Genomic DNA, 24,803 nt, shown 5'->3' on the forward strand with positions numbered 1-24,803 from the left:
GTGACATGTGCATGACGAACCAGTTCTGGCGGCCCATATAGAAACGTATATCCCTATTCTTCATTTCTATCCCTTATCACCTTCGACCCCTGACATTCAACGCCCAACATGATTGAAAGTCTCCTTGAGGGCATGACGCCCGGGAAGGCCACCTTGTGGTTCCTGAGTCTGTTCACTTTCTTTTGTGTCTTCCGCAAAATCCAGGCCTCTGCTCAGATCGCGCGTCTTGGTGCTAGAGCCCCCAAGATTGGTTTCCGGCTACCTTACGGTATGATAATCCTCTCCATCTATTGCAGTCACAGACCGCAGAGCCGAGAGGCTGACTATTATCTAGCTCTCGACTTCATTTACGATGGTCACAAAGCTAATCTGGTGAACGATGACATCGCATTTTGGAAAAGTAGAATCACTACTGCCGGGGGTTTAACGAATGTCAAGACAGCCGAGCTCGATGCTGGAGTTTCGACTCGGGTGGTTTTGACTATAGACCCAGAGAATACGAAAGCCCTTTTAACTGGGCAATTTGCAGATTTTGGAAAGGGAGAGCCATTTCACCGTGATTGGAAAGAGTTCTTGGGTGACAGCATCTTCACTACAGACGGAGAATTGTGGTCGCGCTCGCGCCAACTCATCCGCCCCATGTTTGCTCGCGATCGGATTGTCGATACCGAGATATTTGAAAAACACGTTCAAAAGCTCATTCCTCTTCTCGGTGGAAGTCATTCGCCCCATGCTAGCCGAGTTGTGGATGTTGGATCCCTCTTCTTCCGCTATACCCTTGATGCAGCAACCGATTATCTACTAGGTCAAGGCACAGACAGCCTGGAAAATCCAGCAACTAGATTTGCGGAAGCCTTCAGATATGTGCAACAACGACAAGCCGAATTATTCCGATTTGGGTAAGTAGGCTTCGTCTGCATGTGACACAGCATAAGATTATTGATGAGATCTGTGAAACCTAATCTATACTTTTGAATAGTGTCTTCAGCCCACTCATGTCACGCAAGGAGTTCCGAGCCAACCTCAAGGTCATGGATCAGTTCATTCAGCCCTACATTGAGACGGTTCTATCCCTTTCAACTGCGGAACTTGACCAGAAGTTGTCGAAGCGTGAAACCTTCCTTGACGCCCTAGCTCGCTTTACACGTGATCCTCAGGTTCTGCGTGACCAGCTCGTTGCTGTGCTACTTGCTGGTCGAGACACCACAGCCGGAACTCTGTCTTTCTGTCTCTACGAGCTATCAAGACACCCCGAAGTTGTCGCCAAGTTACGCCAGGAAATCCGCGACCGCTTGGGCGTCGGCGCCAATGGCCAGAAGCCCAGCTACACCGATCTTAAAGAGATGAAGTATCTTAGTGCTGTTCTAAATGAGACTATGCGTCTGTATCCGGTCGTTCCGTTCAATGTTCGCTACTCGCTCCGCGATACTACACTCCCTCGCGGTGGTGGACCAGATGGTCTCGCCCCGGTGGGCGTGCGCGCTAACACTCGAGTCATCTACTCCACTATGCTTATGCAGCGGGATCCTGATCTCTATGATGGACCTGAGTCAAAGAACTACTTCGATCCCGGCCTGTATATTCCAGAGCGCTGGGTTGAGGGGTGGCAGCCGCGTCCGTGGCACTTCATTCCCTTCAATGGAGGTCCTCGTATCTGTATTGGTCAACAATTTGCCACTATCGAGATGGGATACACCGTTATCCGTATTCTTCAAGCTTATGAGCGTATTGTTGCGCTCCCGGTGAGTGGCAAAGATCGCGTTGAGGACCCAGTATTGAGGTTCGAGGTCACATTGAGCCCTGGCGCGGAATTGAATTGTGTGTTTGTTAAAGAGGGAGAGGACTATGCACGCTCCAAGGAGAGCGCTTCTGCATGAATTGCACGTAATATTTGGATGTATGTCGACTTTGCTTTTTGCAGTCTTCCAAATTTGGCTATAACACAAATATTGAATGAGAAACGAAAATCTAAGCCATTTACTGAAAACAAATATGAGCTTGATGCCTTTTTCTATTTCTGACCTATTACCTCAAGTGATGTAACCGAGACTAGTACTCAGTCCATATCTCAAAGCTCACAATGAAAAGAATCCGCAATCCGCCTCGGCTGCTCCTTATTCGCGGCTCCGATAATTTTTAATATAGTTGAGCCAAAGCATACATGGATCCTGTCAGTGAATATTCCTCATAGTAAGTTTGTTTCCCTGTTACCCCCAAAAGAAAAGAGAAAGGGTAAAGAATGCATTGGCGAATGATGATAGACAAGTGGCGTGAGCGCGTTGCCCCTTGGTCATTTGGGATGAGTGGAGGGTACATACCTTCCTAAGTTCGAAGCTTGGATTATTTTTAGATGCCCGGGTGGAGACTTGCCTCCAGTAGTGCGCTGATCTCCCTAGTGGCACAGATATATATTTTCAAGTCGCAGCCGGCCCTGGTAAACCTTCGGAACTCCCCTCAGAATAGAGGCAAATTGATAAATGACCCTTGTAGGCAACAGTAGTCACACCTGATTTCACACCCGAGAACTGGGATACATTTTTGCATTATCAAAATCTGCTAATTTATCATCGATATGAGAGTATAACAACCACATGTATACACCGGGTTCGTCTTCGCAGCCGAGCAAGCTGCCCCTAATAGATTAATTGTGAATGGATAACTTTGTTCTGTAATTGGAAGCTAATTCTCTGGCTTGGATGATACGGACCTATTGACGTGGTTGCAATGGCTGCCATCAGTTGACTCCTCAGACCGTCGGCCAGTTGTACACATAGCGGCTGTAGCCTGCTTGCCTGGTAGTAGTCAAATTTTACTCATATGAGGATATAATTGAGCTTCTCATATACAATGGGCTTGTGGTTTAGTGGTATAATACTCCCTTAGCATGGGAGTGGTCCGGGGTTCGATTCCCCGCGAGTCCATTTCTTTTTGTTTTTTATTGGCTGGAACTTTTTTCTCTTTTGAACTTCTCTGGTTCCTCTCGTTTTCCTATTTTCTCCCCCCTTTTTTTTTTTTTGCGGAGAATATGATATGTATCGAGTACCCATTGTTTGACTGATATCGGAGATAGGCTGCATGTGTAATCAAAACGCAAATCCATGGGTATACTCACACTATGTACAGTGATCATCAGCCTGATAACGAGACTGGCAAGACGTAACGGGCTTAGGCCATCTAAAAACTGAATCCAGATGGTTCATTCGGAAAACTAGACAGAGCCTAGTAACCTCGAATTAGCAACCAAGATCAAGAAAAAAGACAACTAGGTCGATAGACATACCCATGAATCCAGCTGAGCCCACCAAACCGACCCCTCAAGATTCTCCAGAAGTCCAGCATCCTCAACAGGATTAATGCCAAGTTCGGGTGGCTGCAGCATAGCCGGCATACTCGCAAAGTCAAGACTTCTCGCATCAAATTGGAGAGGGTGATCAACACCATTTGTAGCACCGGAGCTTAGAACCTGCGGACGGGGAGTCGACTTCAACACAAGAGGAGTCGGAGCAAGACTATTCGAATCATCCGAGCCCATCTGCCTATGAACCTCCCGCCTCAGCTCTTCAAGAATAATACTATATCGTCGACTAGGACAATTCTTCCGTGTCGCCTCTGCAAGATGCTGCTGACATGTTTCCGCCAATGCAAGCAGGTACTGCATTCTGTCCATGTCTGCAGGACTCCCAACAGATGGACTCGGGGCCGTAGATTGGCGGTGCTGCTGGATGATGTAGATGTAGACGACTAGGATAGCACAGAAGCCTGTGTAATGGGTGAACCAGAGGGATTGGATGAAGACGCTTCGTTGGGCGAGGCTGTCCATTAGGCTCATGGTGTTCTCAGCTGCTTGAATGCATTTTTGGACATAGGTGCTGACCATTGAGTGGGAGTCTCGGGGTCTGCGACTTAAGTCGGTGAAGTCGCTTAGGAGAAATGAGCGGGTGACGTGGATCATGGCGTGGGAGTAGGCTAGCTGGAGGACTTGGCTTTGGCGGCATAGTGGTGGGATTAGACTGGTAGGTTGGACGCTATTGAAGAGGGGTGGGACACTTTCTTTCCATCTCTCTAGTTCAGATGTGAGGCGGACGGCAGTGTCCAATGGAGAGTCACGGGAAAGAGGGTTGATACTGTAAAGTTGACGGGAGATTTCCCCTAAAATGCGGCCGAGTCTATGATTTGTTAATATGGATTGGAGAAGTAGGATATTGGTGCGACTGACCGGTAATGAAGAACGGAGGCAATCATCATACTATCTGTGACGCCAGTTCGCCGCATAGGATCTTCCTCCAGTAGATCCTCGTCATTTGTCTCATCTGGCAATTCCTGATCGATGTCTTCATCATGAAGTAGGCGAGGTCGCCCAAACATGATGCTGAGATATTTGTCCAGAGTGTATACACTCCAGAATATGCGTTTCCGAAGCTCCAACTCGAGAGATGAGCATCCATTTTTGGGCATCTTAGCAGGCCATTTTCGATGTAGTCCAAGAGCTGTCACAACTTGCAATGCAGTTCCAAACGAGTACCAGCATTCATTGGCCCGCGAGGATGACAAAAGATAAAGACACTGAATAAGTCGTACTTGAATAGTCTCTAGCCGTGGAGGGCCCGACTCCAAAGAGGACAGATACTTGGAAGCCGTAAACCAATGCTCGCTTTTTATATTAGCCATCTGTTGTCGGTACCAAGAGAAAAGGCTCACCTTTTGCTATGCGCTTCCGCCACGGCTTCCGATTCAAGATCTTGATGAAGGGTGCTCACGGCACATATCATCAGCACAATCGCCGTCCGGGCAACCATGTTTCCAACAGGCAGGTTCGATATAGAGATATTATTCTCATAGATCTGTTTGACCCAACCCTCTACATTCAATCGGTGTAAAAACCGATAAGTGACCATTGAGAAATCAAAATAGATAGCTACCAGCTCCATAGCCCTCTCAAAGGGCGGGAGGGCAAAGTCCGAGTTCTCAGGATAAGTATACGGCTTATCTCCAAACATAAAGACGGCCGTATTTTTAGAAGACTCATTCTGCAGCTCATCCGGGATACGCGTACGTTCATCATGATGCAACCGACTCCAGACACGATTGATAAATGAGATCCCAGACGCAGGACCGAGATAGTTACCCTCAAAATCCGTGGAGCCTGGCTCGGGTGAGTTCCGTAAAGAAACCACTGCGGCATGGCGCTGCAGTCCCACCGTATCCCGATAATTACTACTCAAGACATTACTACCACCAACGGGCAGATTTGAACTTGAGCTGATATCGGAACTCGGATCTGAATTAGAATTCAGATTCCCCGTATTCCCCCTAGACCGGGACCCGCTAGATAAACGCCCGGCATCCGAGACCCGGCGTCGAACCTCATCACCAGGTGTCGAAAGTGACCCCGGCAAGGGATCGGGGGGCAACCCTCTCGAGTAAGCAGCATTATATTCACAAGCAAGCGAGAGCCGAGTGCATCTTGTGCAAGGCAAGGTGCCGGTGCATCTCGTTTTTTTGACTTTACACGAGTCACAAGCCCGGGTGATCTTCTGACGGGTGACGGCATTTTTTTGAGTTGATGTCGGTATTGGGCCGGATGATTTTCTCTTGCGTCCGGGCGAGTGGGCGTCGGCAGCCTCAATATCTTCTCGGGACAATCCAGGCCCCGACCCTTGCGTGGCTAGGTTCACGCTAGTTAGAGCCATCAAGACCGGCGGTAGGCTAGAACTTGTCACGCGATGATGTACATTCTAATTGCTTTTCCATATGAGTGGGGTTTTCTTTCTTATTCCCTTGCTGTTTCGGGGCCGGATTTGAGGGGAGGGGAAGGAGAAGAATCCGGGAGAGGTGGAGATCCATTCCCACGCGGTGTGCGGTGCGGGGTTCTCTCTTTCCTCTCCACTTGCCCCGGATTTTGGTCCAACTCAATTCAATTGGGTTTTATTCTAGAATAGCTATCTAGCTTTGCCACCGAATACGCCAAAACTTAGTGATATGTCCGAGATGGAATCCACGCGGAGGGTCATCGGGTGTGATCAACACTGCAGAGTGATTATGGTAGTTATGGTCAATGATCAAGTTCAGGTACCAGTGCATGTCCCGGATTGATCACATCAGGCGCTTCCGTGGTCACAGGGAAGCGGCCTGGGGTTTGAAAAGGCAAGTGGACGAGATACATGAGTCAATGGGTTGACCGATATGCTCGGCCGAAATTGAAACGGTTCATTCCTCGTGGCAAAAAATATAGACATGAATAATCCCGAGGCTCTCTCACCCGGATTCGCATTAAAAGTGGTTGGGATTCTCCGAAGCCCGTATTCCCGGTAGTCCATTGACAAAGAAAAAGGACCCCTTGAGATGAATATATCAATCATCTGTCGAGTTTTATGAGGATCTCCAACCTGATCAGAATGGATCAAAGAAAAGACAAGGAAATGTTTGATCAAGCCCAATTGCAACGCAAGCCCGGGACCCAAAATCAACTGTATTCTGGATGTGTCTGGGGCATTCCTGACGTTTAACGGTAACCTAGACAGCCCCATCCGAAATAGTTCTCCATCAGGTGGAACTCAGTTGGAGGCCGAGACCGAAACCGAAACCGACAATCTCGTCCCGCTTGCCATCTCATTGGAAGTTGATGCCCCTGTCATGTACCCATATGATGACAAATCAAATGATAGGATGGAAAGCCACCCAGGAAAACTTAGGGAATTCGCGTTAACCCAAACACGATAACACACTGCACGTCTGAGGCCCGCATGGAACTCGTGTAACCGAGCTCGGCAATCTGCATGAGAGCGTTTTCTTTTGATAGGAACATGTCGGAAGGGGTTCCACCAGTGAAAGATAGTAGATACAGGGCTAGGGCTCAATTTGGAAAGGAGAAGATGGACAAATGTGTAAGATCATTGGTTTCAAGCATGCTTTGCAAATCGCCCTTTTGAGGTAACAAGTCGCTCTTCTTGGCGGATGTATGGGCCAATCTCCGTAAAGTCCTAAGCGCGCAAAGGCGCGAGAGTAGAAGAACGATTGAACGATAGCAGGCCAACATGATCAACAGGAAATAAAAATCAAAGAAGCCATCAAAACAATCGACCCAGGACATATGGCTGTTTAAAATAAGTTTTGAATTGACGGCACAGAATCAGGCGTATGATGCTGGCATGCGACGGACGATATAAATTTTGTGTCACTCCGGTGGTATGCAACAGGAAGCCCCTGTCATGCGGGGAACGAGTATGTCAATGAGAATCGAAGAAATGACTCATATGATCATTTATGATGTTTGGATCCATGTCGTTAGGTCGGGATGATGAGCCGGCGGTTTGGGCATGGATGTGGAGAACGATGCGACGGATTTCCTCATGTGATGCGCCGGCCCGAATTCTGTTGATAAGATGCTGCACGGCAGCACCATCATTGCTGCGAAAAGCCTCCAACAACTGATCCAAGAAGTCTCGTAGACTGGTAAGCTCCTCCTGAGTTTTCTTTGCGGTGGCTTTGCGGCGCCTGTCGGATAGTTCGTCGAATACGCATTCACGATCGGGATGGCCCACACATTCAGAACAAGGCACCCCACTACACTAATTGGAGCAAAGAACAAACGTCAGAGATATGAATGAATATATATTTGATTTCGACCAGGGGGATATAGGGGGAAGTGAACATGGATAAAAAGAAGAGAAAGTGAGAAATGCCGGGGAAAGGGGAAGTTCTGGACGTGTACCCTTGTTCGTCTCCTCTGGCACTCTTTACATGCCGTTGAAGCTCTTTTCATTCGACCTTCGTCTGATGGTGCTCCATTGGGTGGTTGTTGTCCGACTCCGACTCCGTCAGCTGATGTTAAGGTCCGGGGAGCAATGGGCCTGAATGGCCGGGCAGCGTCGCCCATCGCGGGCGGGCGAGGTGGGGAGGGGGGGAAAGCTGCAGGAGTAAACAGGAGAAGAAATCAAGGAAAAGAAAGAACAGAACAAGATAACACGTTGAAATCAAATCCAGAGAATATAAGAGATTAGACAAGAAGAGCCAGACCAGACTCTATCCAGAGTAAGTCATTAATACAACATCTTCTATCCCACACGAATCATATCAACGGACCCGTCCGTAGAATCTCAGGGTGCTAATTCGTCGGGCGCTAAGCTCCTCATGTATTGACACTGGCGCACTGTCCCAAGAGTGGCCAAGAAGAAAGTGGAGGAGTCAGACGGGACGAAGGAGGGGTCCTGTGAGGGAAAGAGTTGTGCGTTAAGAAAGAAAAAGAAACAGAGAGATCGAGAGATGCGTGTGTGGCGGAAGTGGATCTTTCCAAAGCTGACATTCCCTATGTTTTTGGGGCCACAGAAACCCAGTACCAGAAAATCCCCCCATTTTAACCCATCGGTCGAGCTATCACTAGCGTTCAGGTACTGCGCGAACTGTCCATGATCACCCTGGTAATTCAACCCCCTTTCGGGAGAAAATACTCCGTACAGGAAAACAGGGTACATACACGTAACTCTGAACGGGATCTGTAACGGGATCTGTAGCGAACACAGACCCTACCCGCGCAGTCTATACTGCTTTGGTTTCCCTTCCCCGGAGCCTCTGGTTTCTCAAACCAGTCAGAAACGTCCCGATATGTGGTTAATCCCACAAGTCTGGTCCAGCTTGTGGTGGTAACGACCATGGCTTGATCTGACCTAGGCCTTGGGCATGATCATCCACGATTTCCATCGTCTTTCTTGTCTGGGGCTATGCAATCCCTCTTTTTTTGGGGGTTTTTTGGGGAATTTTCGATTTTATCCTTTTGGAATTTTCCATTTCCTCCAACAGAAAATGAGAAAATGTGATGTCGATGGATCAATGTGGGTAACAAGGGGGGGGATCCATTGTTGGCAGAGGCAGAATCTGTACCCCGGAAATAGTTTCCGGCATGACCGATTAAGTTGATAGGGCCAAGGATCTGCCAATTCGGCGTCAGTATCCTGCGAATCTGGCTCCGATCGGCCGAGTCTGCACTTCCGCTGGATATCATTGGCTAGTTTTCAAGGCATTTTCCCTGCTTTGCCTCCAAGGTGGTCTGCCCGTACTCCTTTTTGAGCCATAGTCTTCAGCAGATACATAGTGTACAGTAATCCACTTCATACTGTATCCACGATCTGCATTCCATTCCCACTCCATGTCATGTTTATTCAGAGCTCCATTCATCTGGATTAATTTGACGAGGAAAAACATCTGCATGTTCCCATGTACGTTGTCACGCATGCAGCAGGGGCCAAGGTGCGTCGCTTGCATTGCGGTTGCCACGGAGCACGAGAAAACGTCAGGCCGCAGACATCTGCCACGGGCTATCTCCACCAAGCCCAATTTTGACTCCACTGTGGCTGCCCTCCACTTAGACATGGGAGGTAATGGGGGAGCCTATCACCCGTCACATCATGGTGCGGCGGTTGCGGCAGTGTAACGAGAGACAGCACGTTAACGGACTTCTCTAATCGTATTCCAACGTGGCTGATTTTTGGTGGACAATGGTGGAGTTGTGGTTGGCTGGAATCATTACCCACCCGAGCCGGACGAATAGAAAGACAACGTGACATACAAGAGGCGCCCCGAAGATTTGCCACCACTGGCGACTTTTTTTTTTTTTTAAATAATCATTATGCTAAAACATTAGTAAATACGTAGTGTGACATTTCTAGGCCCCTCCAGTCTCCGTATAGTACGTGGCTCTGAAAAGACCAACGGTTCGGTCTTTTGTGGGGAGCTTTCTAGTGATCTTTCTAATTAAAATGACGTATGTGGTTATACACTGATGGCCAATTCTCTGGTGGCTTGCTCACTACCAATTTAACATTGCTGTGTATTCGATAATCGATTCTTTAAACTTCTAGAAAAAAGAAAGATCAATCAATCAGAGGCTAGGGACTATAAAGAATACGTTTCATCGGTGAAGTTGGGGAGAAACTCGATCTATAAGGTCCTCAGATACCTGTGGAAATGGTTACATACTGTCGTATCCAACAGTTGGCTCTCGGACCCGGTAGATCAGCTTCTGAGTGGTGTCGGTGATCATTTCCGTCAACTTCTTTAATCTCGATTCATGACGCACTCGCAGATCCATGTGTGGCATGGTACCGCTATGAAACTCTAAATTACCAAAAACGATCGCCTAAACCATCGGACCCAAGGGAAGGGAGAGGAGCCCAAACGTGCCGCATTTTGACTCGATTATCAGGAATAATCTTCCGAGGTCTGTGATTCGACGTCTTTGCCGAGCAGATTCTTCAGCAATCTTAAAACATCGGCTCTGTCTCAGGAGCATTATCTTTTCTGGGACAGATCTAACTCCACCCAACGTCATGAGGCTATAGCGAAATACAAAGGGAAACTGTCACAACTTTCGTGTTTGCTTAAAAACACTCTAATTCACCTAATTCATCTTGGGAGATGATCTGGTTCGGATGGATTTAAACTGGTGTTTTGGTGGCGTACTAAACCGGGCCGTTTAGTAAATACTGTAGACCACATCTGTTCGTATTTATGTACTACATCAATAAAAGTTCTTGTTCCTATGTATAGATCTCGAGGTACTTTTCCCCCGCCGAGAAGCTATTCGTATTCACCTGCACTTCTCGAACTCCGCTTGCAAAGACCAGTGGAACAAAGATCTAATTAGAATCAAATACAACCTAACCTACCTAAGCATCAAGGGGAATCCTTCCTGACATTTGATCCCGGCACGAACAAAGTTTCCCGGTCTCCTGGTCCAAAAGCATGCGAAGCGAAAGTATGTAAAGAAGCCACAGAAGCGGGGCCAAATTTTCGCCCACGCAGTGGTAAAAGTGCCCCCTCTCGGTTGTTGCATCCACTCGTTCGGTTATAGGTTGAACCGCTATATATACGTGTTCTATGATACGAAGGCGTCAGTAGGTATTGACTACTGTATCCTATGCCCCAATACAGTGCAAGAAGCGGTCAGCGAGTTTAGGGCTAAGAAAAAGCTTCTCTCAAGAACGGAGAAAGACATCCGGTCTTAGGGCTGCAAGCGATGGCCCTAGATTAGGAAGGTATGCATAAGAAACCCTAACTTACACGCCGTGCTGTGGAGACTTTGGCTCAGGGGCATGCAACTATGTCAATTATCGCGTGTATTGGACCATGATTCGACCGAATCGAACTTGGTATCGTGCTGTCTGCACCTGTACCTACATTGAGCTGAAGATGTAGATGCATCTACTGGGCTTATTGGGATCTAACTAGAGCCTAAAATTACCGCAATGCAGTGCATCACAGGATCCTCGGTTTCACCACATGTGGGTTCATTTTCCCATAGGTGGGTATAGTGTGGACTTTGTTTTTCATTCTATTGTTTCAGAGGGAGTTGCTCGGTGTTCAAACACTCCGCAGATGGCTGCTACACCGGTATATGGTTGATCATATAACCACAAACGCCTACATCGGTATCGGGCCCCCTAAGTAGGTAAGGCGCAGGATAAACCTCCAATTTCTATGCTTGGACTAGGTGAAACCTAGTTAAGTGCTAGCAACGGTTTCAGGTCTGCAGACTCGGTCTACATTCCATAACGCCGTACGCCCGGTCCCGAGGTCCACCATAGTATAGAAGTACACCGGATATGTTATCCCGAAGTTCTGGATTACGGCAGGGTTACCCCTGTCGAATTATCTAGATCTGAAAACTTATTTAAAATTCCATGCATACCTGCAGAATCCCCCTCGCCTTCCGAGGTTCTTAAATACGTAATGTTGCTGGAGTGGCAATGCAATGGCATGAACGAAACTGCATGGTGCGTACGGATAGACTGTCCATGCCTCGGGATTTGAAAACCCAGCTTCGGGGACCACAATAGCGTCTTACGATCGTCAAATTAGAATGCCGAAATTTTAAGCCTAGGTACTGGACATTCCTAGCCTAATTTGTCTAGTCAAATGGACTATAGTGACTGTGTATTTCAAAAAGGGGTATTGGGCTTGATGCATAGAACTAAAATAAACACGAATAGAAAATATGTACGGTGAAAATGTGATATCGGGAAAGAGCACAGATAACGGCAAGACGTTCCAAAGGGAACGATTTCTCGTGTGACGCGTGAAAATAAGCGAGGACATGGAGACGATGTATCCAAGATGCAGAGATGCCCAATTCTTCCCCGATTTGGCAGCGGGACCACTAGTAAATTGGACGGCCCTCGTCCCAACGACGGGACTGCCTGGGACTGGAAGTGGATATATCCTCGGAATTATCAACCATATGGCGATCGGTGTCGGCATTGCTCAGAGGGGAAGACAAGGACAGCCGGCCGCTATCACGGCGAGTGCTACCTTCTAGTTTGCCCGTGCTACCATTGCTGGCACCGACACTACCAATGCCGCCAATCCATTCCCAGCTTCGAGAGACGTCACCACTACGGCCTTCGCGAACGGCAGCACGGACATTAGCATTTCCTTCAACAACGCGGCGCACTCGGCTCCACAACTCTTCGCGTCGCTTGCCATGCAGTTCATTGCGGAGAACATCGTCGCGGAGCTGCCCAATGGGAACGTAAGGTTCCATCGCACCCCCACGAGCGTGGAGTGCTGCTTGCGTGGCAAGACGATCGAGCGTGGTCGCAACTAGCTCAGGCACACGGGCAATGTCCGAGCGGCGGGCACGAACACGAGCCCGAGCATAAGCGAGAGAAGCAATGCCAAGAATTAGAAGTGAAAGAGGGAGTCGATACGCGAGGAGAGCGAGTCGAACGTAGCGGCGGGCGGCGCATGTGAAGGGGAGTCGCGAAGTGGATGTTGATGTGAGGACGAGGACGGCGGAAGGTCTGTGATAGCGAAACCGCCTCTGTTAGTTCCGGTGCACAATGTCAGAACGAAGACCTTTAAAAGAAACAGGTTTCGGGATATGGAGATCCGGAACAATAAGTGTATCCAACGGGACATGGAGATGTCCCTAAGAGAGGGGAAAACTTACTGCTTAGTGTTGCTCACGATCTCATCTTTCTCAATGATCTCTCCAATGGCGCCTTTCCACAGGTCATCGAATTCGGAGTCACTGAGGCCCTTGCGGCGCTTCTTTGCAACTTCTTCCTTCAGCTCTGGCTCACTGATTTCAGGAGATGGCTCTTTGCCTTCATCTTGCAACTGGCCACATTCCCACTTGGCTCGGCGATCACGTAGTTCTTCCACCGCTTTGTCGGCCACAGCCTTGACCCGGCGTGCCTTTTCACTGTCAGGTTCACATGTCGGGGGAAGAGGCACCAAGCCATTCAAAGAGAGAGGATGGGGCTTAAGAATAAAGTCGTGTTCGCAGCGCGCTTCAAAATCTGGGTAGCAGAATGCATGCGGCGGGCACGGCTCACAGCCAGGTTCCAAAACATTAGCCCATTCCGGTACATTGGTCTCAGATAGTGACCAGGTGGGCTTCCCAAGACCACAGTACCCGATCTCAATCTTTTCCTTGCGCCACCAGGCACCGAACCCTCCAAGAACCGAAAGGATTACTAGCCAGGAAGCTACTACACTAGTAGATCCTTGCTTCCGAGAGCGTTTGCGGGTCTGCGGGCCTGGCGCATATTGTTCAGTTTCAAGAGCGAGCTGTTCCTCAGGTGTGAATTCCTCCCCGGCACTGAATTCACTTTCATCTTCGGACTCTTCTTCAGACTCCTCTGGTTCCTCCTTTGTGGGCCTTAGTCGAGGAGCAAAGTCAAATGAATCTCTTGCAGGAGCCTTAATCCCATCCTCCTGTTTCACGCTGGCAGGGGTGGCAGATTTCCGTGACCGCAATCCACTTTTCGCTGGGCTCTCAGTCGAGAAGCGCGAGCCACTCCTTCGTTTGCCATCGTGGCTTGTTGGTCTGATTCGCTGGATCTCGGAAGGACTACCACTCTGGAAAGGATTGTCATCAGTGAAGACACTTTCGTCCGTAGGCTCAGTCTTAACGGATGGGGTGAATTCGTCAGACTCTGTCGAGGGAAGGACGGAGCTTCGCCGGAGCTTCCTTGTCGTAGACTTCCGAGGTGAAGCACCAACAGCCACGGTTGGGGTGGCCATCATGTCATCGCCAGTCTCTGTATCCGAAGCTCGAGGGTGTTTGCCTACGGAACGAGCTGCGCTTTTTCGCTTCGAAGCAGGTACAGGGGTAGACGGAGCGAGGTTTTCGTCTTGTTCCATAGTCGATGCGCGAACACTTCGTCGCGATGTGCCGCGTCTGGTTCCCGTGGTCGATGCAACTGTGGATGGTGTTGGGGGCGGGGGCATAGAATCGCGATCATACCGATCACTGGCAACGGATGACGCTCGGCTTCCCATGTCTGTAATACCCGCACTTGTCCTTCTCACTCTTTCACGATCCCGCAGCAGCTTCCTTGCCTGCGGCAGTACCTCATCTTCCAAAATTCGGATCAGCTGGGACTTTTTCGCGGAAGCGGGATACGGCACATCGTGATTGACGAGGATGGAGCGTAGACGTGGGACGGTAAGAGAGTTTAAGTCAAAGTCCGGCTGCAGGAAATCGAGCTCGTCCGCCATGGTGGATGCGCGTGGGGGTGAGTCGATTTTTTCAGCGGATAGGCGATTAGCTCAGGTCGCCAACGCACGAGACAAGTATTGTGACAGAGTAGGGTGAGTTGAGTCAGATTTGCAACGCGACTGCAAGACCACCGATCGCTCCTTTTTTGGAATGTTGCCTGAGGATGAAGGGTGAAAAATGGGAGTGGATGTTTGTCCACCTGTCAATTAGACCCGAGGCGGTTGGTCAGGCTCGTAGCCACGGCAACAAGAGGTGTGGGTCAAATGGTCGCGATGCTGGCTTCTTCTAGTACAAGATGTGATAGCATATACCTTCACTTAGACTAAACTTTGATAACCTGGATTTACCAAAGAAATGAGAGAGTAATGAAACTTGGAGAGATGGAAGTTGGAAGTTGCCTTATGACGCACCAAACAAACAAAGAAAGCACGTGACTGAACACGCCACCATCATCAGCATCAACATGTCCTGATAGATAGCCCTACGGATTCTCACTGTAAAATGCTATTCGTATGTGCGTTACCATCTATAATTCTCGATAGTGTGCAGAATTAGAAGATTGGTGTTAATCTAGTAATCAGCTTTTTATGGTGAGACAAGCGCATGAGAGCTTTCAAGCTTGGGGAAACCCACGTGCAGAAGACATGTCTTTTCTTGCGAGTCCTGAATAAGCTGACTGCCGAATATTATATCAAATCTTGGAGGACCATATCGTTGAGATCAATTTTTGAGTCAAGTCGGCTATATGTACTTCAATCTAAGCCCTTGTCCATTTCCGTAAATACTTAAACTGTCTATTAACTATGCTAATATTAAGTTACAGAGATGAACAAAGTGGTGTTAACTGCATCAGTGTGGGCTCATGGCTTTCACTTATTCACAATAAAGCACTCTTCAGCCTCATAAATAGACTTTGCTTCAATCAAGCCTATTTTCCGGTACTTCCTGCACCCACTCGACAACCATCGAGTCACTTCGGAAGTAATGGTTATATGGCCAATCCACCACAGGCTAGACCCGGGGTCATCGTGTATTCCAAGACTGACTGGATATTCAAGGCCGTCTTCTAGTGATATAGAAGGGAATGTCACCTATTGTACCAACCAGCGACTAAGTAGCAGATACGATGGCCTGTAGTGTCACCATCTGCACAACTCAAAAAACTGGACCACCAAGTTACACACGGGTAGGTAGAAAATAACACGCAATTTCAGACTCTTTTACCTTCTTCTAGTACTAAAGTCTTAGCCGACTGGTGATCCTGTACGGATCTAGCTTGGAGGACCGGTCGGGCCCAAACCCATGTGGCGCTCAAGATCTCCAATGCATCCGCGTTGGATCGACATTTCCAAATGGGCCGAGATCTAGACAAGCCACGTTGCCGAAGAAAGCGCAAGAAGATGATCATACTCGACACTTGCTAACAGCTCTTTGGAATCCATGGCTAACCCTGTTGCTGTCATAGGATGTTCGGAAGATGCTGTCAAGGATTGACCAAGTGGGAAAGTGACGCAGTACGTCTAGACATGATACCTTGATTTTGCCATGCAAGACTTATCACCCTTTCTGCTGGCGATCGGTAGCAGCTTGAAACTCGATTTGCGAATGATCGGTGTATTAAGTTAGGTGACTTGGGAATTCAAGAGGCTGGGACCCACATCTGCCCGATGTATTGCCTGCGCCCCTTTTGAGTTTTCATGAGCTTTTCTTTTTTTTTTCTTCTTTTTTTCTTATTTTGTTTCTGTTCTCTTTTGACCTTACAAGAAGCTTGAAAAGTTGGATCTGAATTGTCTCAATGGTAGCTGCCTTTCCACGGTAAAGGCGACATGGTGGCTTCAGAGACCCTTGAACCCTGATAGTCAGGGATTCGGAGCTCCCAAACGTGGCGCGGAAGGACCCAGCGCTGATTGGACCAATGACAGGTTTGGGGATCCACGGATCATTAAATCCAATTGTAGTGAAATAAAGGTGGCTGGCACCTGCCTAGATATAAGAAAACTCCGCCAAGATGTGAAGTTGCCTATTCTTTTGTTGTGATTTTGCTTTCTGCTTTCTGCTTTCTGCGTTCTTCTTCCTCTCTCCATCCTCTCCATCTACCATTTACCATACACTCCCAGCGGAATCTGATTGTTTGCTGTGATTCTTACTTGAATATCTCTTTCAGATTTTTACTGCTTCACTCTTGCCCACCATGCATTTGACTCTTGGTGTGGCTTTGAGCCTCCTGTTTTCATCTGCTTTGGTGAGCGCCCAGACTTATACCAGCTGCAACCCGACCGAGAAATGTAAGTGGACAGAGCTTCAGATGTAAACCAATGCAGGCTGACAGACAATAGCCTGCCCTGCGGATCCTGCACTTGGAAAATCAGATCAGACCTATGCCTTCACCTCGGGTGCATCCTCTGCCTTCACGGCATCTGGTACCGTCACCTATGATTCTACTAATGGTGCCTCTTTTACGGTCGCCAAGAAGGGTGACGGCCCTCTGATCCAGTCCAACTTCTACATCATGTTTGGGAGGGTTGAATACACAATCAAAGCTGCCCCCGGAACTGGAATCGTCAGCAGTGCCGTTCTTCAGTCGGATGACCTAGACGAAATTGATTTTGAGTGGCTTGGAGGCGATAACACTCAAGTTCAGACCAACTACTTTGGCAAAGGTGACACCAGCACCTATAACCGCGGTGCCTTCAGCGCCAACTCTGGAAACCACGATGACTTCCATACCTACTCCGTCGACTGGACGAGCAGTGAGATCGTGTGGGCCATTGATGGCACCAATATTCGCGTTCTCACTCCGGCAACTGCAGATACCAATCAGTACCCACAGACACCCATGATGATCAAGGTTGGCGTGTGGGCTGGCGGCGATTCAAGCAATCCCAGTGGCACCATTCGTAAGTATGAGTGATACCGTGGAACAAAGATGAGTACTCTAACACGCTTCTTAGAATGGGCTGGCGGCGAGACAGACTACAGCAAGGGTCCCTTCACCATGTACATGAAGTCGATGACCGTGACCGACTATTCTACCGGAAATTCGTACAGCTACAGCGACAAGACCGGCACATGGGAGTCCATCACTTCAGACGGAGGCAGTGTCAATGGCAACAAGGCCGACGAACCTTCAGGAACTCAGTCCGCACCTTCGGTGACCGCGACAGTGAGCATCCCCATTCCGTGGGACGGAACTCATAAGGAGACCGCAACCTGGACCACTCCTGACACTTGGCCTTGGGTTGCCACGGATTCACCAGCCGCCGGATCGACTGGCAGCGCTGGCTGGGAATCTAAGTCCGGTCAAATTGCACCACCCACTGGGGGTTCTTTGGGTGAGCACTCCCCCCGCCCAATACCCCAATGGACTCAAAAACTAAGACCGGGTATCTCCCACAGTCTACCTTCCACTCTACATCAGCGCATTTGGCTTTCTCGCGGGCTTCCTCTTCCCCATCTGGGTTTGAGACGTCTTTGCGCAACGCGACTAGAGATGCAACCAGCTCCACTTCGAAGAGCTTTCCAACCCAGCAGAAGTCTACTGCCAATACTGGATCTATTCCAACCAAAACTTCGGACGTCGCTCCTTCGGTTAATAACGCAGGGGACCTGACCATGGCCCCTGCTGCCATTGGCATTCTTTGTGCAATTCTTGGTGGGGTTTTCATTTGGCTTTAAACGAAACTCGCTTCGCGCCGACCTGTACTATTATCACACACGAACTCACGATGGAATGAGCTCACAATGGCGTTTACGTTTTCTTGTTTTGACCACGGCTTGAAGGTCAATTTCTTGCTTGTTGATTCCTTTTCCATCCTGCATATTGGCGCTTATGACTTTCAAGGACTTTCTTGTTTATGCCTTTTTGGCTCCACCCACACACCCCGGGGACTTTTGATCCTTGATATGGTGATGTGGAAATTATTCCAAGACTTCATGTATTATGTTTCGTCTGCTTGCAAATAGGCGATAGGCCTCTAATTAAACTGAACTCCATTGAGCAAAATTCAAACCACCTTGTAGCCTATGGCGTCATCGAGAAAACGGTCTATGCATTGGTCAAAAAGCGCAGTGGATGTCCAGCAGGCTGCATAATTCTGTTCTTTTCATCTAGTCGTATGACCAGAAAGCTTTTGAGATATAAGATCATCACTATGGTCATGGACCTCGATAGCAGTAAAGGCGCTGGAAAGGGAATTGGTGGCTCGGTGCAGTTGTAAATGAGCCGGTGATACATCTCCTTCAACTTCCAATAGAGAGAACTACCCAAATTCGACACCATTAGCCCACTCATGCTGCCACAGTGGACCAAGCACCAAAAAAGGGCGTCCTATCTTCGGTCGACATTGGCACCTAGAGAAAACCCCCACCGTGCCCTCCGTTAACTCCAGGCGCTTAGCATTGGCCATCAGCACCCAATTTCGAGAAGTTCCAATCCTATACTGCAGATAAAAGAGTGACAAAACAATATGAAACATTTAGATGCAGCCAAACAACTCGCTACAGTGCTCTAAAATACATGCATTCCCGTGTCATGTGTCACCCAATCCCTTATCTGCAGACGACATGATTCGCAAAATTCTAGTCCAAATGCTTCGTAAAGTCACCTGGCCTCCACTCCACTATTCTGGGGAATTAGTTTGCGGTCTAAGGGAAATAAATCCGCTGTTATTTGCTAATTTTCAAATATTACTAGAGGACAATCATAATTGGACTAGGAAGGTGGATTATAAGTTGACTCAAGACCCAGGTGGCTTGGTTGATGTGGGTGTGGCTGCAGACTGAGTCCTTGTGGATCCGGTAGTATGGTAGGGTCACCTGGATTCCATCATTATGATATACTCTATAAGACTTAGGTAGATGAAAGATGCTTGTTGCATAGGTATTTGGGAAAGGTATAGTATGGGATCGTAAACTAGAAATGATCTCGTGGTGTCGTCTAAGAAATTTCTCAAGCCCCATCCCCTTTACATTTGACTTTGTTGAACGAGCTCTACATTGTTTCATAATCACTTTCATATCTCGTAGACCATAAAAATAAGAACTGTCACACTGGGCTTTGAAGCGTTACTCGTTTCCTGTGCAAGGGTCCAATTAACCGCTTAATTCCCATCCAGGGCGTGTTAATCGGACTGTCTAGCCCGGTATACAGGAATAGATCGTATACCCAGGCGCCGAATGTACAGCCCAGGAATGGAGCAACCATAGGGACCTAAAAGGATAATCAATCAGCAAAAGAGCCATGGATCTATTGTAGGTAGCAGAATGGCAGAGCTTGAGGAGAGACTAGATACATACCCAGAAATAATAGTTTCCCGCTTCCCACACCTCATGCCCGTAGCCAAGCATGTAGGAGACGATTCTGGGACCGAAGTCTCGGGCTAGGTTAATTGCGTAACCAGTTTCCCAGCCAAAGCACGCACCGATACCGAATATCACAAAAAATAGGGCCAAGGGCGTGAGATGGCCTGCACCGAGGTTGTTATCGTCCTTGAGTGCAAAGATCATGAACATCAAGATAGCACTCGCCAGGAACTCTGAGAAGAATTGCCCTGTCTTGGTCATAAATTCTGCTGGATAAGTACAAAATATACCTGCAGTAGCTGTAGTCGAATATCCAGGAACAGTGCGAATATTGGGACCGCCTTCGTAGACGTCGATGGCAGATTTGTAATTTCCATATACGATTGCAGCCCCACACATGGCACCGAGAATCTGAGATAGGGCGTATATGGGAAGCTTGCGCCAGGGGAACCCTCTGAAAACGCAGTTTGCGAATGTCACGGCTGGGTTGATATGCGAGCCTGAGGATCCGCTAACGTACACTCCGAGCATGACGCCCAGTCTGTGGGTGGCTGGTGTCAGAACCCTGGCGGAGATACAAATAGGAATATATCAAAGGAGAGAACTCACCCCCAGCCCCAGGATATCGATTGATAGTTTCCCTTCTCATCATGGCTAAGAAGGACTTGCGCGACGACACCATCGCCGAAGAGGATCAAGATCATGGTACCGAAGAACTCAGAGAATGCATCACGTCCATATGCCCTGACCTTGGACCAGAGTAGTGGTGGCAGTGAAGCAGCATTGTCAGGTTCAGCGGCAAGACCAACAATAGATTCTCCTTCTTTGCTCCCTCGATAGAGAGAGGTGCATCCACTCTCATCACTTTGAGCCGAGCATAATTCTTTAGTAGTCGACATCATGCCTGACCAAGAACCCATGATAGCTGACTTGGCAAGGAGCTTCACGACTCTCTAGACTTAAGATAGAAAGAAGTCGCGGTTCCCCAACGATATATCAACGGCCAGACATAATTGTGTAACCCTTGCAACTCAAAATCAGAAATCAAAAGCTTTTCACAGACCACGTCACGAACCGGCTTGGTTGGATAAGGGAAAAAAAGTGGCCTTCGGATGAAGCGTGTCCTCCTTCCTAATCCAAGTCTTCGTGACCTTGCAGCGAGTATTTGATTGCATACAAAGAGGGATTGACTCGGAGTGGCGGGTCGATTCAAGCTCAAGGTGACCGGACGGGGTAATGTCCCCTTTTTCTCTTCCATCACACAGAGATGCAGAAAAGGATTTAGAGAAAGTTGATAGTACACATTTGGGCACATTGTTTTAAGGTGCGTTTGTTCTGACAGCCGTTTGACCGGGTTAGGTAGCGGGAAAACGCCGGTCATCATTAATCTCTTCAGTCATTGTTTTAGATTCAATTTTGACTTTGTCTCTAGTAGCACCATAAGTTGCGCGCCGTTCCCACTGGAAAGGCTTCCTGGCTTTTACCTGTTACGGATGCGACACAGAAAAGCTTCTATGCTTCTGTTACCCATCATCAGCTCAGGCCCAATTGCAATTTCTAGAAACTCGAAACGTAACACAAGCCTTCTCAATTGCGAAGGAGTTCAAAACAGAGCTTCCAATTGATCATCCCCATCTGATATTGGTGATTTGACCTATATCAAAAGACGTGTTTGGTTCCCGAGAGGCATCTCAAGAGCTGGTGGTAACATTTGGCGCCTGATTTCCTTGTGACGATGACCTATTCACCGCTCGTGTGACTATCTTCCATGTATTGTAGTATCACCACGACCAAGCAAGGCAGTCAGGATCATGGAGACGTACAAGGCGGGAGAGGTGTGAGAGAGGGTAAGGGAAGGGGGCTTGTCCTCCACAGAAACCAGATCGGCTATCGCTGCTATAGCGACAGAGCTGAGACCAGAAAGCCAAGACTGGCGCTGCAGGTGTCATAATTTCAATTCCAGCTTGCCTAATTTCAATCTGGACTAATTTGGTTGACGAAAATGTCTCGTGCTTGACCTGATGTGCCTGCACATACCATATTGCAGAAAGCTAGCAGGGGCTCCACCTTGACAAGTGGAAACAAACTGAGTTCTGGATCCTCATTAAGGAAATCGAGTCGTCGATAATAAGGCTCCGCATTTCCTCCGGCATTAGCGGTCTGTCTGGGCAATGAGCGTTGCGCTACTGGGGCGATCGCACGGAACTGCGACGTCGTCACACAATGCTCATTATGTCATCTCAGTATATTTGAGCATCTGCGTAGGGCTTTTGAGGGGTCGATCTGTGGGTACTTCTGGGTTTCCCCCAGAGTGATCGTCGCAAGTTCCGTGGAAAGGAGTCCACAGGTATGGAGTGGATCACAAAGGACATGTGGGAGACATAAGCTAGTCCCAGAGGCCAGAGACATAAAAGGGTATATGTATGCGATATATATGCAGGCTCTACAGGGAACGATATCCATCACCAATACGATAACATCCTTCGAGTCTGCATAGCCTCGCCGTCACACGAAATCCCTGTCCCTGTCAACTCCTTCCGCACGCTCAAGCCTCAATCTCTCTCAACCCCCGGTTAACGGCTCTGGATCTTAACCCCCCGGCTCTCGTAATTCCACCAATCCCCTTTCGAGAACTTGACTCACTTCCCCCGACGATAAGCTCGAACCAGAACCCGCAGACACGGGAATATGGTGCCATAGGAATGATTATTTAAGATACCTTCTTTCCTCTCCCCCTAGTCTTGGAGGGTGATGCACGTACCTTATCCTTATGATACCCTGTTTGAATGAGCGGGAAGAACCGTGATTGCGTTCGTCCCTTTGTTATTTTGTTGCCTTTCATCGCAGTAGATTCCCCTTCAAACTATGCAACCTTCAGATATCTTCGTGGGGTCGATCGACCAGGGCACAACAAGCACCAGGTTTCTGATTTTCAATCGAGATGGAGAGCCTGTTGCCTCACATCAGGTTGAGTTCAGCCAAATCTATCCGAACCCAGGGTAGGTAGACCAAGCCAGAAGAAAGGAGTGCCAAGGGCATCAAAAGACCAATACTCAACAATGACAACTAGATGGCACGAACACGACCCTCTCGAGCTAATCTCCTCAGTGGAAACATGCATCTCAGAGGCAGTCCGCGATTTCGAAAACAAAGGCTACCTCCGCAGCAGCATCAAAAGCCTCGGAATAACAAACCAACGAGAAACAACAATAGTCTGGGACCACGAGACCGGCGAGCCCCTCCACAATGCCATTGTCTGGACAGACACCCGCTCACAGTTCATAGTGAGCGAGTTGAAACAAAAGCCAGGGGCATCCAGTCTCCAATCCATCTGCGGTCTACCGCTGTCAACCTACTCATCCGCCACAAAGCTCCTGTGGATGCTAGCACATGTCCCAAAAGTAAAAGAGGCTTTCGACCGCGGCACACTCGCGTTTGGAACCGTCGATTCCTGGCTTGTATACCGTTTGAACGGTGGCGTCCAAGCCAACGTTTTTGTCTCGGATGCGACAAACGCCTCGCGGACCATGTTTGTGAACTTGGAAACTCTGCAATACGATGATAAGCTTTTGGACTTTTTTGGAATTAAGGGCAAGGTTCATCTGCCGAGGATTGTTCCCTCCTCAGATGCAGATGCGTACGGTGTGATTGCTACCGGTGCTCTTGCGGGTGTTCCAATTATGGGCTGTTTGGGTGATCAGTCTTCTGCGTTGGTCGGGCAGAAAGGGTTCTCGCCTGGGATGGCTAAGAACACCTATGGGACTGGATGCTTTTTGTTGTACAATGTAGGTGATAAGCCTGTTTTCTCGAAACACGGGCTTTTAGCTACGGTTGCGTACAATTTTGGGGGGAAGGCCGTTTATGCTCTTGAGGGGAGTATTGCTGTAGCTGGGTCGGGGATAAAATTCCTACAGAACAACTTGGACTTCTTCCAGGATCCAAAGGAGGTGAATGATCTTGCGCTTTCAGTGGAGGATAATGGAGGCTGTGTATTTGTCACGGCTTTCAGCGGGCTTTTTGCACCTTATTGGATCGACGATGCGAAGGGAACAATCTGTAAGTCGTTTTTTCGTGGAATCCTTGTGGCTTAGTCGCTAATGCATTCTCAGTTGGCATCACCCAATACACTCAAAAGGGCCATATCGCCCGCGCAACCCTCGAAGCAACATGCTTTCAAACAAAAGCCATCCTGGAAGCAATGGAGAAAGACAGCGGGCAAGCTCTTTCAGAATTGGCCGTTGATGGAGGAATGAGCAATTCGGATCTAGCCATGCAGGTCAGGTCAACAGTTGCAGCCCCAAAAGACATGTCGTTAACTTCCCTTCCTCGTACAGACTCAGGCAGACCTCATCTCAATTCCTGTCTATCGGCCTAAGATGCGCGAAACTACAGCATTAGGCGCAGCAATCGCCGCAGGCCTCGCAGTTGGTCTATGGCGAAACTTCACCGAGCTCCGCGATATCAACCGCAGCGGTGGTGCGGTCTTCGAGCCCCAGATAACCCGCCAAGAGAGCGCCAGCAAATTCGGAGAGTGGGAAAAAGCAGTACGGATGTGTCGAGGATGGATTGGAGCGAATCGTGACGACTCGAAAGATACCGGTCGTACCAATGGGGCAGTGGAGACCAAGACTCATGCGGTACCTGTGCCCAGCGTGAAGGTGGAAAGGCCTTCTCCAAACAGCATGAAGCCAATTCACATGTCCTCTTTGTTGTCTGATATTGTTGCTGCTGGTGAAGGTGCGACGTTGAAGGTCAAGACACGATCACAGAATGGAGATGTAGAGTCCCCGTCTATCAAGACACCGTTAATTAGTATTTCAGAGGATTTGGATAGTGCTGATGAGGAGTATTTGTGCTTGGAATTGAGGAAGGTGGAAATTCTACAAAAGATGAAGAAGATGCGAAAGCTGAAGCTGGCTGGGCTATTATTAGTTTAGGGGTTCGGAGAGGCTATGATGATATCAATTTTTACGGGGAGCAACTTTGAAGTGAAAAGGCGTAA

At 48.6% G+C, this 24,803-nt stretch overlaps 7 protein-coding genes across 7 annotated transcripts; 3 read left to right on the forward strand and 4 right to left on the reverse strand.

Moving 5' to 3' along the window:
• Window positions 1–108: 108 nt before the first annotated feature.
• Window positions 109–1,877, forward strand: N7503_008358 (cytochrome P450; the record flags this gene model as incomplete). Its single annotated transcript, XM_057067905.1, has 3 exons — window positions 109–268; window positions 335–899; window positions 980–1,877. 3 exons carry the CDS (start codon window positions 109–111, stop codon window positions 1,875–1,877), a joined length of 1,623 nt encoding a protein of 540 aa, XP_056918760.1.
• A 1,297-nt stretch (window positions 1,878–3,174) lies between these two features.
• On the reverse strand, window positions 3,175–5,844 carry N7503_008359 (Zn(II)2Cys6 transcription factor; the record flags this gene model as incomplete). The annotated part of the gene is made up of 5 exons (XM_057067906.1): window positions 3,175–3,219; window positions 3,281–4,166; window positions 4,217–4,651; window positions 4,699–5,665; window positions 5,733–5,844. The coding sequence occupies 5 exons, from the start codon at window positions 5,842–5,844 to the stop codon at window positions 3,175–3,177; spliced, it is 2,445 nt and encodes an 814-aa protein (XP_056918761.1).
• Window positions 5,845–7,052: 1,208 nt separating this feature from the next.
• On the reverse strand, window positions 7,053–8,303 carry N7503_008360 (Zn(II)2Cys6 transcription factor domain-containing protein). The gene is made up of 2 exons (XM_057067907.1): window positions 7,712–8,303; window positions 7,053–7,568 (listed from the first exon to the last, which is right to left on the reverse strand). Exons 1-2 carry the CDS (start codon window positions 7,874–7,876, stop codon window positions 7,227–7,229), a joined length of 507 nt encoding a protein of 168 aa, XP_056918762.1. The 5' UTR covers window positions 7,877–8,303; the 3' UTR covers window positions 7,053–7,226.
• Window positions 8,304–12,103: 3,800 nt separating this feature from the next.
• N7503_008361 (putative sister chromatid separation protein (Src1)) lies at window positions 12,104–14,516 on the reverse strand. Its single transcript, XM_057067908.1, has 2 exons — window positions 12,944–14,516; window positions 12,104–12,794 (listed from the first exon to the last, which is right to left on the reverse strand). Exons 1-2 carry the CDS (start codon window positions 14,497–14,499, stop codon window positions 12,152–12,154), a joined length of 2,199 nt encoding a protein of 732 aa, XP_056918763.1. The 5' UTR covers window positions 14,500–14,516; the 3' UTR covers window positions 12,104–12,151.
• A 2,175-nt stretch (window positions 14,517–16,691) lies between these two features.
• On the forward strand, window positions 16,692–17,964 carry N7503_008362 (glycoside hydrolase family 16 protein; the record flags this gene model as incomplete). Its single annotated transcript, XM_057067909.1, has 4 exons — window positions 16,692–16,785; window positions 16,837–17,397; window positions 17,452–17,832; window positions 17,897–17,964. The coding sequence occupies 4 exons, from the start codon at window positions 16,692–16,694 to the stop codon at window positions 17,962–17,964; spliced, it is 1,104 nt and encodes a 367-aa protein (XP_056918764.1).
• Window positions 17,965–19,544: 1,580 nt separating this feature from the next.
• Window positions 19,545–20,700, reverse strand: N7503_008363 (MIP/aquaporin family protein; the record flags this gene model as incomplete). The annotated part of the gene is made up of 3 exons (XM_057067910.1): window positions 19,545–19,709; window positions 19,796–20,366; window positions 20,411–20,700. 3 exons carry the CDS (start codon window positions 20,698–20,700, stop codon window positions 19,545–19,547), a joined length of 1,026 nt encoding a protein of 341 aa, XP_056918765.1.
• A 1,966-nt stretch (window positions 20,701–22,666) lies between these two features.
• N7503_008364 (glycerol kinase) lies at window positions 22,667–24,738 on the forward strand (the record flags this gene model as incomplete). The annotated part of the gene is made up of 4 exons (XM_057067911.1): window positions 22,667–22,800; window positions 22,872–23,857; window positions 23,911–24,077; window positions 24,136–24,738. The coding sequence occupies 4 exons, from the start codon at window positions 22,667–22,669 to the stop codon at window positions 24,736–24,738; spliced, it is 1,890 nt and encodes a 629-aa protein (XP_056918766.1).
• Window positions 24,739–24,803: the final 65 nt, after the last annotated feature.

The sequence above is a fragment of the Penicillium pulvis genome, assembly GCF_028828015.1.
Source record: "Penicillium pulvis strain IBT 33274 chromosome Unknown contig_7_segment1_segment0, whole genome shotgun sequence".
NCBI classification, from domain to species: domain Eukaryota; kingdom Fungi; phylum Ascomycota; class Eurotiomycetes; order Eurotiales; family Aspergillaceae; genus Penicillium; species Penicillium pulvis.